The 15,368-nt window shown below is 34.6% G+C and overlaps 1 protein-coding gene across 2 annotated transcripts in view; it reads left to right on the top strand.

Annotated features, from left to right (window-relative positions):
* LOC113518977 (cadherin-89D) overlaps window positions 1–15,368 on the top strand; it is a 90,406-nt gene that overhangs the window by 61,831 nt on the left and 13,207 nt on the right. For both annotated transcript variants that reach the window (XM_052898532.1, XM_031907386.2), the window contains exons 4-15: window positions 537–645; window positions 4,020–4,222; window positions 6,462–6,590; window positions 7,401–7,593; window positions 8,670–8,828; window positions 9,518–9,651; window positions 9,799–10,402; window positions 10,482–10,640; window positions 10,719–10,899; window positions 10,971–11,134; window positions 11,252–13,407; window positions 13,656–13,865. In XM_052898532.1, coding sequence (XP_052754492.1) covers window positions 537–645; window positions 4,020–4,222; window positions 6,462–6,590; window positions 7,401–7,593; window positions 8,670–8,828; window positions 9,518–9,651; window positions 9,799–10,402; window positions 10,482–10,640; window positions 10,719–10,899; window positions 10,971–11,134; window positions 11,252–13,407; window positions 13,656–13,865 — 4,401 coding nt within the window. The remainder of the gene's footprint in view (window positions 1–536; window positions 646–4,019; window positions 4,223–6,461; window positions 6,591–7,400; window positions 7,594–8,669; window positions 8,829–9,517; window positions 9,652–9,798; window positions 10,403–10,481; window positions 10,641–10,718; window positions 10,900–10,970; window positions 11,135–11,251; window positions 13,408–13,655; window positions 13,866–15,368) is intronic.

Below are 15,368 nucleotides of genomic sequence, written 5' to 3'. Positions count from 1 at the left end.
GATGGTTTCCAGGGGGAACCACGTGCAGGTCGAGCTGACAGGGTATATTGCTAGTAATAGGGCTATTTGACTCTATTACTAACAATCCTTTTCCCCCTTGGGGGAAAGGTCATATTATATTGCAATATGCTGTTGGTGCAAAATATTCTAAATTTCATTTATATAAAAATAAGAGTACAATACATAAACATACATATATAATATAAATAATAATACATAAATATACTAAATAGATCAAGGTAAATAACACGTGTATATATATATTTTTTTTGATGGGTGAAAATGGAATGTTAACCCCGCCTGCGCTAACGGGATACGCTGGCGGAGCACCAGTGAAGGGTGATCGATGAGAATGAAAACAGGCCAGTTAGCCCATCATAACGAATTCACAAGTAATTAACCATAATAGTGTCCAGGGAGAACCGCGAGGAGGTCGACCTGGTTGGGTATATTGCTAGCAATGGGATTCTCAGTTTCCATTACTAACAATCCCTTTCCCCCAAATCACACGTATAACAATGGTATTCTCATTTCAGATATCGGCGTATTTGTCCGTGACGGTGTACATAGAAGACGTAAACGATAACGCGCCAAAATTTTTAGACTCCTCATACAAAGTCACCGTGGATGAACTGACACCAGCAGGTCGGTAATATTTTGTTTTTTTATTTATTTATTTACACTTTATTGTATACACTAATAATACATAAAAATAGGACAGAGGTAAGCTAATGTACAAAGGCGAGGATAACTCTACAGGAGTTCTCTCTCAACAAACTCGAAGTGGAAAGGAGCATCAATGTCAGCGGGTTTTTTTTAATGGGTGTTAATGGTATGGTAACCCCGCCTGCGCTAACGGGATACGCTGGCGGAGCACCAGTGAAGGGTGGTCGATGAGAATGAAAACAGGCCAGTTAGCCCATCATGATGAATTCATCAGGAATTAACCATGATAGTTTCCAGCGGGAACCGCGAGGAGGTCGACCTGGTTGAGTATATTGCTAGCAATGCTGCTATTAGACCTTATTACTTGTTTGTAATGAGGTCTAATAGCATGATTGTTAGTAATGATTGTTAGTAATGAGGATTAGTAGCCCCATACTCTGGCAGGACCCCTTTTTTTAACGTCTGTAAAATGCTTTATGCAGACCCATACACCTTGTGGGAGGTGAATGCGTACTGTGGGAATCCCCCCATAAGGTGGGGGTGTACCCACCAAAAACCAGATGATATACCCTCGAGGTGCCATATGTCGGAGACATGGGTTCGCTTTCGCACTCACCACATTTCCGACGTCTGCGACCCGCGCCCTGATGGCAAGAGCAGGTCTCCTCTCTAAAGATAGGGTGGATGGCGTGCTCACTCTACCACTCGGGGGCTGACAGGACCCCCTGGAGACCATCGTGATTGTGGTGGGCTAACTCAGGTCAGTTAGCCCACCGTAGCAAACAAGCATATAACCCGTCTGATGGTAAACGGTCACTGTAGCCTATGGAGAGTGTAATGCGGACTATTAGTCCCATTGCTCACAATATACTCTGTCAGGTCGACTTCCACGTGGTCCCCCCTGGAAACCATCGTGCTGAATTCCTCATGTATTTATCTCGATAGGCTAACTGATCTGCTTTTTCATCCTCACCTATCATTCTTCACTGGTGCTCCGCCAGCGTATACCGATAGCACAGGCGGGGTTATTATCCATTATCATCGATTAAAAAAAAAACATCAGCATATGATCTTTGGTCGTGACATGGATGATCTTACCTTTCTCAAGGCGAATTCGTGGGATGTTGTTTAAACTCTCATAGGCGCCTATTCTAAATTTAGATAACAATGTTTTGCTATTAACTTGTACTGTGTCTATATTTAGTTTCAAGAATCACTCACTATGGGATATTGAAACGCCTTCTCTGCACGATATATACACAGTGAAATACAATACAAACATTATCTATCGAGAGTTTAATATGCCATTTAATGATTTAACTTTCTTATATTAAATATAATATTATTTTGTACTTTAATTTCATTAATTTGATTAAATTTAATAAAATTCCTAACATGATTGATTGTGGTAAATGTAAAATTTCAGATTTATTTTTATTTTATTTATTTATTAGTAGGAAAACCAGGGCTACACTAGAGCAAAAAAATACAGTTTAAGATCACAAAATAAGCCACTAATAGGTTTTCACAAGTAGCAACAATATAGATACAAGGCGCTGTACACAAAGCAACAAAAATAGGAGTGAACAAAAAAAGTGAAGTTAAATAAAAGCTTGTAAAAAAAAATGAACAAACAAGAACGAAAATTAAAAAAAAACATGATGAATAAAATACAAAGTAAAAATTAATTACAAGTATTTGATTAAAATATGGCCTTCTTGTCCATACAATAGCCATTCAAACTGACTATGAATAAAAAATTGCCTACTCAGCTGGTCTCTGTAGTGATTTATAAGTTTCGATTTGTATTAATTTTAATAAAAACTAATTTGATTTATTTATATATTAAATACGATATGCTAATAACCGTATAATATAATATAATGTATAAAAACCGTCTTTCAAAAAAAAAGTTCACGCTCACTTTTTTACTTTATCCGAGCAGTAAGTGCTTTATATTATTCTCAATATCGTGTATAATATAGTACATTTTATATATGTGTAAGTATATTTGTTATTTATATATATTTATTCATTTATATATGTAATTTTAGTATGTATGTATATCAATAATTACTAGTACCGCATTCGAGTATTCTGACACTTGCCTATGGTTGACTGGGAGAGAATGCTTTTAGCATTAAGTCCGCCATGTACACATATATGTACTAATGAATATATAAAATACATATGCCTAGAAATTCTTAAGTTAAATATTATAAATTATCTACGCTTTTCTTAATACGTGTATTCATATCAATGTTATATATTCAGTTAGTATTTTCAACTGATTTCAAAATACAGGTGGTTTTCAAGTCGGTTTTTTTTTTGACAACTTAGAATGGAAATCAAGCTGATGGCCCACCTGATGAAAAGTGGTAACCGTCGCCTATAGACATGAGCAGTACCATGGACATAACAGAGTATACTGTTTCGGCCATGATACCCCCCATATATATATATACACTCCTCGCGTTGCCATTCCTGAGGAAAAATAATCTCAGATGTTATTCCTCTGTACCCTGTAAATTCACGCCATATTTTTTTTCCCACCCTTTTTTTCAAACCGAAAGCACAGCCATGCAAACATGACTGCTTCACGGTAGGAACACGAATGAGACAGAGGTAACAATCGACTTTTGTACAAAGTCTCCCTCTATATAACGGTTGTACATTTTTTTATGTTTGTTACCTCATAACTTCGTCAGGTCTATACCGATTTGTATTTTTTCTATCTTAAAGGATATATTTTCAGTAATAGTCACATAGAAATTTTATTAAAATCTGTTCAGTAGTTTTAGTTTAGTTTAGAATTCAAAATAACAGGTTTTACTTTAATTGAAGTCGCTTTTTATGGCATACAATCTCTCTCTCTCTCTCTATATATATATATATATATATTATATATATATATATATATATATATATATATATATATATATATATATATCTTTTATATAATTTTAATTATTTTTTTTTTAATTTATGATCCACAAACTACACTTTCTAACGTATTATATTAATTGGTTAAATACAATTTATACTACTAAATAAGTTTAAATGTCGCCTGCGGATATGGATATGTTTTTTTAAGTTTTCAATACCCTTCATCCTAAGGTTCTTAGTAAAACTCTCCTTATTGGAGAAACCTATGTTCAGCAACGGACCGTAAATGGCTGATAGAAACCTTAAGCTGCCAGCAAAGGATCGCTGTTTAGTAATAAGGTCGCCCATTGTTGTCTCATTTTTTTGAATTTTTTTTTGTTACATGTTTAAATTTTTGTATTATGTATAGTATCGCTCTTTAAATAGAATAATAAAGAGTTTTCATTTAAATCGTTCATAATTTTCAGGTCTAACTATTTTCAAGGGCATTCGAGCGTTTGACCGTGATAAACCTAACACACCCAACTCGGATATCCAGTACAGCATCACAGGAGGCAACCATGACGATCACTTCGCCCTTGAGAGTTCCCATAAGCCTGCTGTTATACTGAAGAAACAATTGGACTTTGATGCTGGTGACAGGCAGTTTAAGATTATTGTAACCGCTTCGGTAAGTTTCTTTCTAAACCGGTGTTTCCTAACGATTTCCCACGATAGTTAGGGGGGGGGGGGGAATTAAAAATGGACTCGAAGCGATTTTAACCGTCTTGCTCCGGGCCATTTAAATGCAATGTTAGAAGTAGAGAGAGAAAATGCTGTAAATATGTATTAGGTATAATTTCGTTTGACGTTGCCAAAATGTCAACTGGGCGATTAGAGTCGTCGAGTAAACTTTGTCGGGAAAAATTATGTATGGGGGCATAAAAATGTTAGAAACGTTCAAGTGGGGCATGGCATAAAAAAGGTTGGGAGACACTGTTCTAACCATATATTCTATAAAGGAACGATTTGATTTTTTGTTTATAACGGATAAACTCAAAAACTACTTAACGGACTTTGAAATTTCTTTCACTTAAAGAAAGCTTTGTTATCAGCAAATAACATGGACTGTGTTTTATTATATAAAAAAACCGTGCAAAGCCTGGGCAAGTCATATAACTCTTATATAGTCTAACATGATAAGGTATCATATGTGAGTCCTGCTGGTCTATCATAAAATGCAAAAAAAAAAGACAGATAACTCACCTGATGAAAAGTGGCAACCGTCGTTTATAAACACGAAGAGCATTTATTTCTAAAACACAAAAATATTATTTCTATAAAAATATATACATATAATAATACTAGAATATATATAGGCAATAGTTATTAATTAAATTTATCTATAAATCTTTTGAAACTAAAACATCAAAGGGACCTTTTAGTTTATGATATTGTTGCCGTATAGAACGTCGATTGTGGGCGTTACATTCTATTATTATTTATCCAAGTTGCAAGCAATTTTATGAAAATCAATTTGTGTGGGTATTCACGTATCCATTTACACAGAGGAGCGATAAACTGACCTTTTCAAAGTACGTTATTGTTATGTACGTAAAACGTATATGTACATTGAATTAGTTTTCATTTCAAATAGGAATTGTTATGTTTAGTACCAGTACTTGCAAACTGCAATGGATTTACCGTCATGAAACAATCAGAATTATAATATTTCTTATATCTAACTTCTACCATTCTGGGGGGAAAGGGATTGTTAGTAATGGAGACTGAGAATCCCATTGCTGGCAATATACCCAACCAGGTCGACCTCCTCGCGGTTCTCCCTGGAAACTATCATGGTTAATTCCTGATGAATTCATCATGATGGGCTAACTGGCCTGTTTTCATTCTCATCTATCACCCTTCACTGGTGCTCCGCCAGCGTATCCCGTTAGTGCAGGCGGGGTTACCATACCATTTTCACCCATCAAAAAAAAACTTCTACCATTCTATTGCTTATGGTTTTGAAAAATAATACACTTAGATTTGTATGTCATCATACAGAAATATCTTACAGTGGAGTTCAAAAAAGTGTAGGACGAGAGGCGTAGTATACTTGATAAAATACGTATTTAGCGTTCAGCGTTCAATTTTTATTTTTGTTTGCCAACTTTGTATGTTTTTTTGCCACGTGCCCATTAAGTTCTTGGAGTTATGGATTAATTATTTTAAGTGTTCTACGCCATGTCAGTGTATTTTTGTAACTTTTAAAGAGTCATTTTGTTTATAAAAATATCTTTCTAAATATATAATATATGATAATTAAGCATAATTTTGTGGTCGTTTACTTTTCTAGCGTTAACTTTTAAATATGAATACATTACTTATATATATTTTTTCAACCAATTTCATAAAAAGGAAGTGGGTGTTTTCAAATTCAGTTATAAACCAATTTGTATTAAAAATAACAAAATTATTTTTTAACAGAAAAGATATATTTTTTTGTATACAACTTAGAATGGCCAATAAGTTGTCGGCCCACCTGATGGAAAGTGGCAACCGTCGCGTATAGACATGAGCAGTACCATGGACATAACAGAGTATAGTGTTTCGCCCATGATACCCCCCATGCGTTGTCATTCCTGAGGACTCAGGTGTTATTTCTCTGTACCCTGTAAATTCACACCATATCCCACCCTTCAAACCGAAACACAGCCATGCAAACACAACTGCTTCACGGTAGAAACACGAATGGGACAGAGGTACCCAAGCAATCGACTTATGTACAAAGTCTCCCTCTGGTGAAATACTTTCAGATTAGTTTCATAGAAATTTTATTAAAATAGATTCAGTAGTTTAGTTATTAAATGAAAATAACTAGTTTTGCCATGGAACACAAATGTGTTAAATACTTTATAATTCCGTTTCAGGACCGTGGGTCCCCACCGCGTAGCACCAACACCACAGTCGATATCTACGTACAGGATAACGATGATTTGCCACCAAAGTTCTCACGCGATATTTACAGGACGCAGATACCCGAGTTTTATCCACTATTGGTGAGTATTTGTAAACAAATTTTATAAGCACAGTTTTAAAAATAATTGCACATATCTAGAAAAAGATCTAAAAAGAGGTAAATAACAAAAACGACACTACTGTCAGAATAGGAGTGAATGGTAGCAGAGTTGCCCAGCGGAAGCGTGCTGGGCCCATAACCTAGTGTAATATTACAATACAGGAAGGTTTTCAGCAAACAAACTTTTTCTTATGGAACAAATTATTTTCATAGGCACATGTGAACATTTAACAATGTGGAGCGAACAGAGAGAAAGAATGTTACAAGTTTTAATACAATATATAGTATATATATAGGCATAGACCATAATTGTATAAAGCCATGGGTGTGAGAGTGTGCTCTATCTTAGGTTACAACAGTGAATACTGACATGATTGCTAATAAAGTATCTGTTGCTACTTACTGCTATTGTTGGTGTGGCGCCCTCTGTTGTCAATATTTTCTAGGATGCCATTGTTATACATCAACGCCTTTGACATGGCTTACGCCGAAGTACGAAGCAACTTGTTCAAAAGTATAATATCTAAAAATTATTGAGCGTCCCAAGGCGCTTAAGCAATTGACTAGCCCTCATCATCATGATCATCATATCAGCTATTAATTATCCACTGCTTAACATATGTCTCTCTCTTGGGGGACTTCGCCAGTAGTTGCCACGCTAGGCAGGCGGGACCAACCTCTTACGACATCCACGGGCAAGGAAGAAGTGAGTCATTCTGTGCCAGGATTATACCGCGAATTAAGTATGTATTACATTAATTATAATTTAATATTATTTATTATATTACAGGGCAAACGTATCCATCAGGAATTGATATTTCAAGAGCACATAAAAGCATTTGACCAAGACGAGGGCCTGAACGCATCTCTACGGTACGAACTCGTCGCTGGCAATGAACGAAAGCTATTCTTTTTGGATCCTGTCAACGGTACCCTTTTTCTGGAAAAAGAGATTGACCTTGACGTCGAAACGGGACTTCCAGGTAATTTTAACAGAGCAGAAACAAAGAACAGTTATTTGTCATTCTAATGGCACCATGAATTTGAAAATTAATAAAAATTTTAAGATTCAATTATGCTTTAACAGCTGACCAAATTTAATTTCATAGATGAGCTAAAGCCCATCCGAGATATATCTTGGTAAATGAATAGAATACTTTTAATCCTTATTATATCGATAATGTTACGGGTGCAGTAATTATTAAGTTAAAAAAAAACCGACCTTGGGAATGGCATCGCATGAGGATACCATAGTTACTACAGTATATTCTCTGTTGTTCATGATACTATTGCTCTCGCTGCCCAATTTAGATGCTAGTCTTCCACAACTATGTTTAATTTTGTTATTATTACCAATTAATGTGTAATATGGTTGTAGTGGATAAATAAAAAATATTCTTTTCTCAAAAAATTCACATCTTCCCTCTTAAGGAGAGGAGATGGCAAACTAACCCCCGGCAGAAGCATAGTCGGCCGGGGTTCGAGGTCTCAGGGAGAGAAACCAGCATACAATGTGGGCAGTATCTAAGAGCACCGCTTTCTGCATCTTTCCCGGAAGTTAGCCGCCTCGGAATTCCAACCGTCTGATATGTTGTTCCAGACTAGTTGGGATAAGACCGTTCACCGACAAAACGATTGGAATGATTTCGGTGGATGCCACCCCCCACATTTCGGTCACCTCGTGAGCCAAGTCGAGAATTTTCTCTTATTCTAAGTTTTGACTTTCACGAGGTTATCGTCATCCGGTATGGTGACATCCACCAAAATCACCCTCGAGAGTGCCCGATCCATCACCACGATATCAGGTTTGTTCGCGAGAACTGTCCTGTTCGTGATGATGGATCGGTCTCAATAAAGCCTGACGCTGTCGCTTTCGAAGACCGGCTGGGGCTCGTAGTTATAGTACGACAACCTCTCATTCGCGAGGCCGTACTTCAGAGATAGCTCTTGATGGAGTATTATTATTATTATTAAAAAAAAAACTGTACATGTCTATAACCAATGATTACCAATTTCCATTAGTCGTAAGCTTATTTACTATTCATATAATTTATTTCAGGCAATACATTCGTGCTGCAGATCCAAGCATCGCAGATTAATAATCCTCTAAAAACAGCACAAGCTCGAGTGGAAGTTGAAATCTTAGATCTGAACGATAATTTACCTGAATTCGAAGTGGATTTCTATAACATAAGCATCGTAGAAAACTTACCTAATGGTAAATGCATATTGAATATTTTTATTATTAAATTTCTACGAGTATCTACCATTATATATTTCTTATATTAACATACAAAGACTTTGTACAAAAATCGTTTGCTTAGGCACCTTTGTTCTCTTCGTGTTTCTACCGTGATGCAATTCTGTTTGCATGGCTGTGTTTCGATTTGAAGGGTGGGATATAACAGTGAATTTACAGGGTACAGAGGAATAACACCTGAGTCTTCAGAAATGGCAACGCATAGAGGGTATCATCGGTGAAACAGTATACTCTGTTATGTCATGGTTCTGCTCATGTCTGTAGGCGACGGTTACCACTTTCCATCAGGTGGGCCGTCAGCTTGTTTGCCATTCTAAGTTGAATACAAAAATCCTTTTGATACTATGAAAGAGTTCAACATCAATGAATTTTTTTATACAACTTAGTGGTCCGTCAGCTTGTCTGCCATCTTGCATAAAAAAAATATAACAAACTCTTTATTGAACACAATAGATGCATCCAATAATTTTTCTTAGTATGGGTATTATTTTGCTTTTATGAATACCTTATTGAAAATAAATTTAAATAACAAAAAACTTGATGAATGTAATTGCTTGCAGATCGTTGAATATTAGTTCTTATTGTATGTAATAATTTATTTAATAGCAAAGTTTCGGTCTAGATATAATATATTTTTGAATCTACAGGTTTCAGTGTATTACAAGTAATGGCGGCGGACAAAGATCAAGGTGAAAATGGAGAGTTTACATATCAACTGAACGATCGTAAAGGCGCCTTTTCAATCGATCCTAGAAGTGGATGGCTTACCGTTAAAAACCAGGTGTCTTTTATTATTGCGTAAAAAATCTATTTTTTTAGTATTAGTCAACTTGGATTTCTTTTTGCTTTATTAATTGAAATTACGAAAAAAAATTTTATGAGTAATAGCAGGTAGCAGTTATAAAATTTAAATATTTTCTCTTTTCAGACTGTCCTGGATAGAGAACGACACTCGTCTTTGAGAATGAAAGTATATGCCAAGGAAAAGAATCCCAGTGTTGTCGGAGCTTTTTATGATAAACAGCGACAATCAAAATTGCGTAGAAATTCCGTCACTTCTAGACCAGCATATAGAGACAGAACTACTTATGTATTTCCTGATAAATTGGGAAATAAAAACGAAAATATAGAATATTTCGAAGAGGCTCATCAACTGATGTCTTTTGTAACGGTAGAAGTAACACTGTTAGATGCTAATGATAATAATCCAGTGTTTGTGCCGAGTAACCTTTATGAGTTTAGTATTAAATCAAATTCTAAAATTGGATCGTTTATTGGGAAAATTAAAGCTGTCGATCCAGATTTAGGAAGAAACGGTATGGTTTACTACGATTTGCAAAGAACTAGTAACTTAACTATTACATCTCCTTTCTTAATTGATGCCAAGACTGGGGCTATTAGTGTAGCTGAAACTCCGATTATAGAAGGAAGACATGCACTTTTCATCGAAGCTTCAGATCAACCAGCTAATCCCAGTGAAAGGCGATATTCTTTAGCTGTAGTTACAATAGACGTGACTAGACCTAGTAAAGGTAAGTAGATATAATTTAAAAAAAGCATACATGATATAGCTTGGCTATACAAACTACATTAACTTCATTTATTTGTCAGGTAATAAACCAGAAAAGCCAGACTTCATAGGATCACCATACGAATTTTGGGTTGGATCTAATGTTGGCATAGGAACAAGTGTAGGCCAGATTAGAATAAATGATGCTATGGAAAAAAGTGATGTATCTTATGATTTACTACATAGTTATGAAGAAGGAGGTTTGTAACTACAAATTGATAAATTAATTTAGTGTTATTTACATTTTTTATTCCAATACTTTGTGTTATATTTTACAGTACCTTTTGCTGTTGAAGAAAAATCAGGAGTAATAACGGTTATAGAAGAACTATCAAAATTCAATCGTCCAATTTATGATTTTGAAGCAGTAGCGACGCAAGATAATTCTAATATCTCCATAACAACAAACACTACAATTCACGTAGTTGATGTTAATGATGAGAGAGGTGTTTTATTAAAGTAATACTTTTATACATATTTGTAATATTTTTATGACTTTAGAATTTCAATAACATATTTATTGATTTTAGGGGTTCTAAGACTCCGCTCATATTTCATGTGAAGGAAAATATCGCAGGAGCGATTATTGGCCAAATTTTTCCAGTTAATATGAGTTCATTATCTACGAATAATACTGGAAACATTCGATTTATAATTGCCAATCAACAAGACGTTTCAAATGATATTGCTATTGGTAAAGTATCGAAAAAATATTATATTTATTCTTTTATTTATATCTCTATATACATATAATTATAATTTATTATTCTACAAAAACTTTTAATTTAACCTTTTTGTACTTTCTTTTTAGGACAAGACGGATCAATTTATGCTCAAAAAGCTTTAGATCGAGAAAAGCGAGATACATATAGTTTGACTATTATTGCTGAATTTAATAAAGGAATGATATCTGGGGCTGGAATATATCAAGCGACTATTTATGTCGATGATGAAAATGATAATCCACCAATTTTTGAATTACCAGCTTATGAAGGACATATCCCAGAAAATTCAAAGAAAGGCACAGAAGTTAAGGTTACTAACAGAATAGTGGCGAAAGATGCTGATGTAGGAGAAAATGCCTTGTTTATGTACACCCTTTTTGGTGATGGTCATGAAATGTTCAATGTCGATCAAAACACTGGCATAGTTACATTTGTCGGCAATAAAATAGATCGTGAAGAAAAAAGTAGCTATTTACTAAAAATAGTAGCAAGAGATAAAGGTGGTTTGAGCTCAGATGCCAAATTAACAATTACAGTTGTAGACGAAAATGATAATGTACCAAAATACAAACAGTTAACTATACCATTTGGAGAAAACATTGACTTGTTAGAAGCTGATGATAATGTTCAAGTCCAAATATACAAAGAGAAAAAGAATGAAGCTACAGGGTCTATAGCAAATATAGAAATAAAACCTAGAAATAAATTTCCTTTAAAAGTTGGAGATCTAGGACCATTATTTTTGGTACCAGAAAATATTGCTATAGGTTCGACAATATTAAAACTGGGTGCCGTTGATATGGATAGTGGAATTAATGGTCAAGTCAGATACGAATTTACTTCAGAAGTTTTTATACCTCCTCATGAAGTATCTACAGATTCTTTACAAATAAAAAGATATTTTGTTATTAACGAAAGACATGGTCATATTATTGTAGCAAGAACTTTACCTCCTGAGTCCGAATTTAGATTAAACATATCAGCTTTAGATGGTGGAGAATTGAGTGATCACATATCTGTACGATTTTTCATAAAAGACATCAATGATCATTATCCAATGTTTAAAAAATCGTGGTACATGTTCAACGTTGAGGAAGCTCAATATACAAGAAAAGTATTAGGAAAAGTGGATGCCACTGATGCTGATTATGGACAAAATGCTAACCTTACATATTTTATCCAACCGTCTAGTAAAGAAATTCCATTTGAAATATCACCATTAACTGGTGTGTTTAGTGTAAATGGTGAACTTGATAGAGAAAAGGAAGACAAATATGTACTTACTGTAGTAGCAAGAGATAATGGAGTAGAAAATAAATTATCTTCTTCAGTAAGTGTAGAAGTACAAGTATTAGATGTAAACGATAATGCACCTAAGTTTTTCGGTTATGATGAGTTATTAAAATGGCAACATCCAGAAGCAGATGAAATTTCAAATCATAACTTTGAGTCTGTAATGATGTTACCTCTTTATAAAGCTACTTTAGAAGAAAATGCACCTATTGGTACTACTGTTATTAAATTATATGCAAATGATTCTGACTTTGTCGGAAACGGAAATGGCTTGATCCTTTATAGCTTACCACAAAAAAAGAATCAGTTAAATTTATTTGCTATCGATTCCAAAGAAGGAATAATAACAACAATGGGAAGATTAGATTATGAAACGCAACCAGTACATAATGTAACAGTAGTAGCTTCAGACCTAGGATCTCCGAGTTTAAGTTCAACAGCGATATTAATGTTGACTGTGACAGATGTTCCTGATGAAGTTGAAATGTCCGATAAGCCTATATTTATATCAAGATATTATGAATTAGAAATAGAAGAAAACGTTGAAACACCAGTTGAGCTAGTTAGTTTGAATTTAACCGAGCACTATGAAAATGTAAAGATGAAATATTTTATTCTAAATGAAGACGTACCTGATATAAAGAAAATGTTTGTGATTGATCCTCGTAATGGTACTTTGTATTTAGTGAGAAGTCCAGATCGTGAAGTGAAAGACATTTATGAAGTCATAGTAAGGGCTGAAAGACAAAAAGTGAGCAGAGATATGCCTCATATGATATACCCAGTAGCTGATGATGTTCTGGAGGGTATGAGCAAATACGACGTTAAAGTGTTGGTACGAATAAAAGATGTAAATGACAATGCTCCAAAATTTATAAACGGCGGTAGACCATTAGTGACTGCTATTCCCACAACTGCTGCATTTGGTTATCAAGTTATACAGTTACAGGTAAGTTTTTAAAAACATATTTTTAATGTAAATATTAAGCAAAATTAGATGTTATAAAATACCTAATATATAATACTGGAGAAAATCGAAGACACATGTGATATTCTTAATTGAAACACATTTTATATGATATATTTTGCGAATAAAGGACACAATTTGTTATTTTTATTACTTTAACTACAAAGAAAAAGGAACTTAAAACAGCATCTTTAACTTTGTTGACAAATTATATTTGTTTCTACTTCCAGGCCACCGACGCTGATACGGGAATTAATGCTGATATTCGTTATCAAATTATCAACGAGCAAGCTCCAAGGTTTGCCATCGATGCTGTTTCTGGAACCGTACGTGTGGTGTCGGCTCTAACGCGTGACGCTGGACGAGTGTTTGGTTTCGATGTTAAAGCAACTGATAAACGAGGAGCTGATGATGGCAAATCAGCTATTGCTAATGTTTTTGTATGTGTAATTTCCAAATTTTATCAATTTAATAACATAGTATTACTAAAGGGAGACTTTGTAAAAAAGTCGTTTGCTTTGACAATTTTGTTCCATTTGTGTTTCTACCGTGAAGCAATTATGTTTGCATGGTTGTGTTTCGGTTTAAAGGGTGGGATATGGCAGTGAATTTACAAGGTACAGGAGAATAACACATGAGTCCTCAGGAATGGATGCATGCAACGCATGGGGGAATCATGGGCGAAACAGAATAATAATTATGTCCATGGTACTGCTCATGTCTATAGACGACGGTTATCACTTTCCATCAGGTGGTCCTTCAGCTTGTTTACCATTTTACGTTGCATAAAAAAAAATTACTTCTTAACTTTCTATAACGAAACTGTCTATAATAGTCTATGTTATAACATAATAGACTCCATTGCATACAAAATAAAAATATCGATACAGAATTGGTAATAGGAATAGATGGCCTTTTCACTATTAACAATTTTACCTGATTCTATATCATTACAGAGACAATTTCATACTTGTAGAATATTCAGTTGTATTCAATTTTTAATGCAATTTTTTTTATATTTATATACTTAACTTTATTCAATACTAGGATCTCAAACTGAAACTTTAAATTTATAAACGTTCAATTCAACTTCATTCATATTTTGGAGGACAAACAAAGGTGTCATATAATAAGACACGTCTTTGGCTTTCGTCCATTACGACCTTAAAACTTTTAATATATCAGGCAGTCTCGTACCGGTAATAGAACGAAAAAAGTTTCGTTAGAAAGTCCTAAATATATGAAAAATAATCTTTAAAATATTTAATTATTCGTCTATAAATTGAATATCATAAGAAATAACATTAACGTCGCATTAGTACCGTTTGTAGTGTCCTTTCTATATTGAAAACAAAATAGTAGTTTACCAGAGGGAGACTTTGTACAAAAGTCGATTGCTTGGGTACCTCTGTATTTCGTGTTTCTACCGTGAAGCAGTTGTGTTTGCATGGCTTTGTTTCGGTTTGAAGTGTGGGATATGGCGTGAATTTACAGGGTACAGAGGAATAACATCTGAGTCCTTAGGAATGGCAACGCATGGGGGGTATCATAGGCGAAACAGTATACTCTGTTATGTCCATGGTACTGCTCATGTCTATAGGCGACGGTTACCGCTTTTCATCAGGTGGGCCGTCAGCTTGTTTGCCATTCTAAGTTGTATAAAAAAAAAAAAAGTACCGCGAAGACTGTTCCATGACTGTACTCGTTGTTCCTTGTCTGCGTAGGCTTTAAATCAGTTACCAAGTGTACTTACTAACAGTATTATCGGGACAGCTTTATCGTTTTCGAAAGTGCCGGAGAGTGTCTAGACTGCAGTTATTTATTACTTCACATTTATTGTCCTTAGGTTTAGCTGTGATTTCTCTTAGTGTACTCTATGGGAGTGTTCATCTAATGACTCCTTTAAAACATTACGAATCGCAATTCTCTTTCACAGTTTAAGA

The sequence above is a fragment of the Galleria mellonella genome, unplaced genomic scaffold (assembly GCF_026898425.1).
Source record: "Galleria mellonella isolate WM207_F2 unplaced genomic scaffold, CSIRO_AGI_GalMel_v1 utg44, whole genome shotgun sequence".
NCBI lineage: Eukaryota > Metazoa > Arthropoda > Insecta > Lepidoptera > Pyralidae > Galleria > Galleria mellonella.
This window is presented reverse-complemented; position numbering and strand designations above follow the sequence as displayed.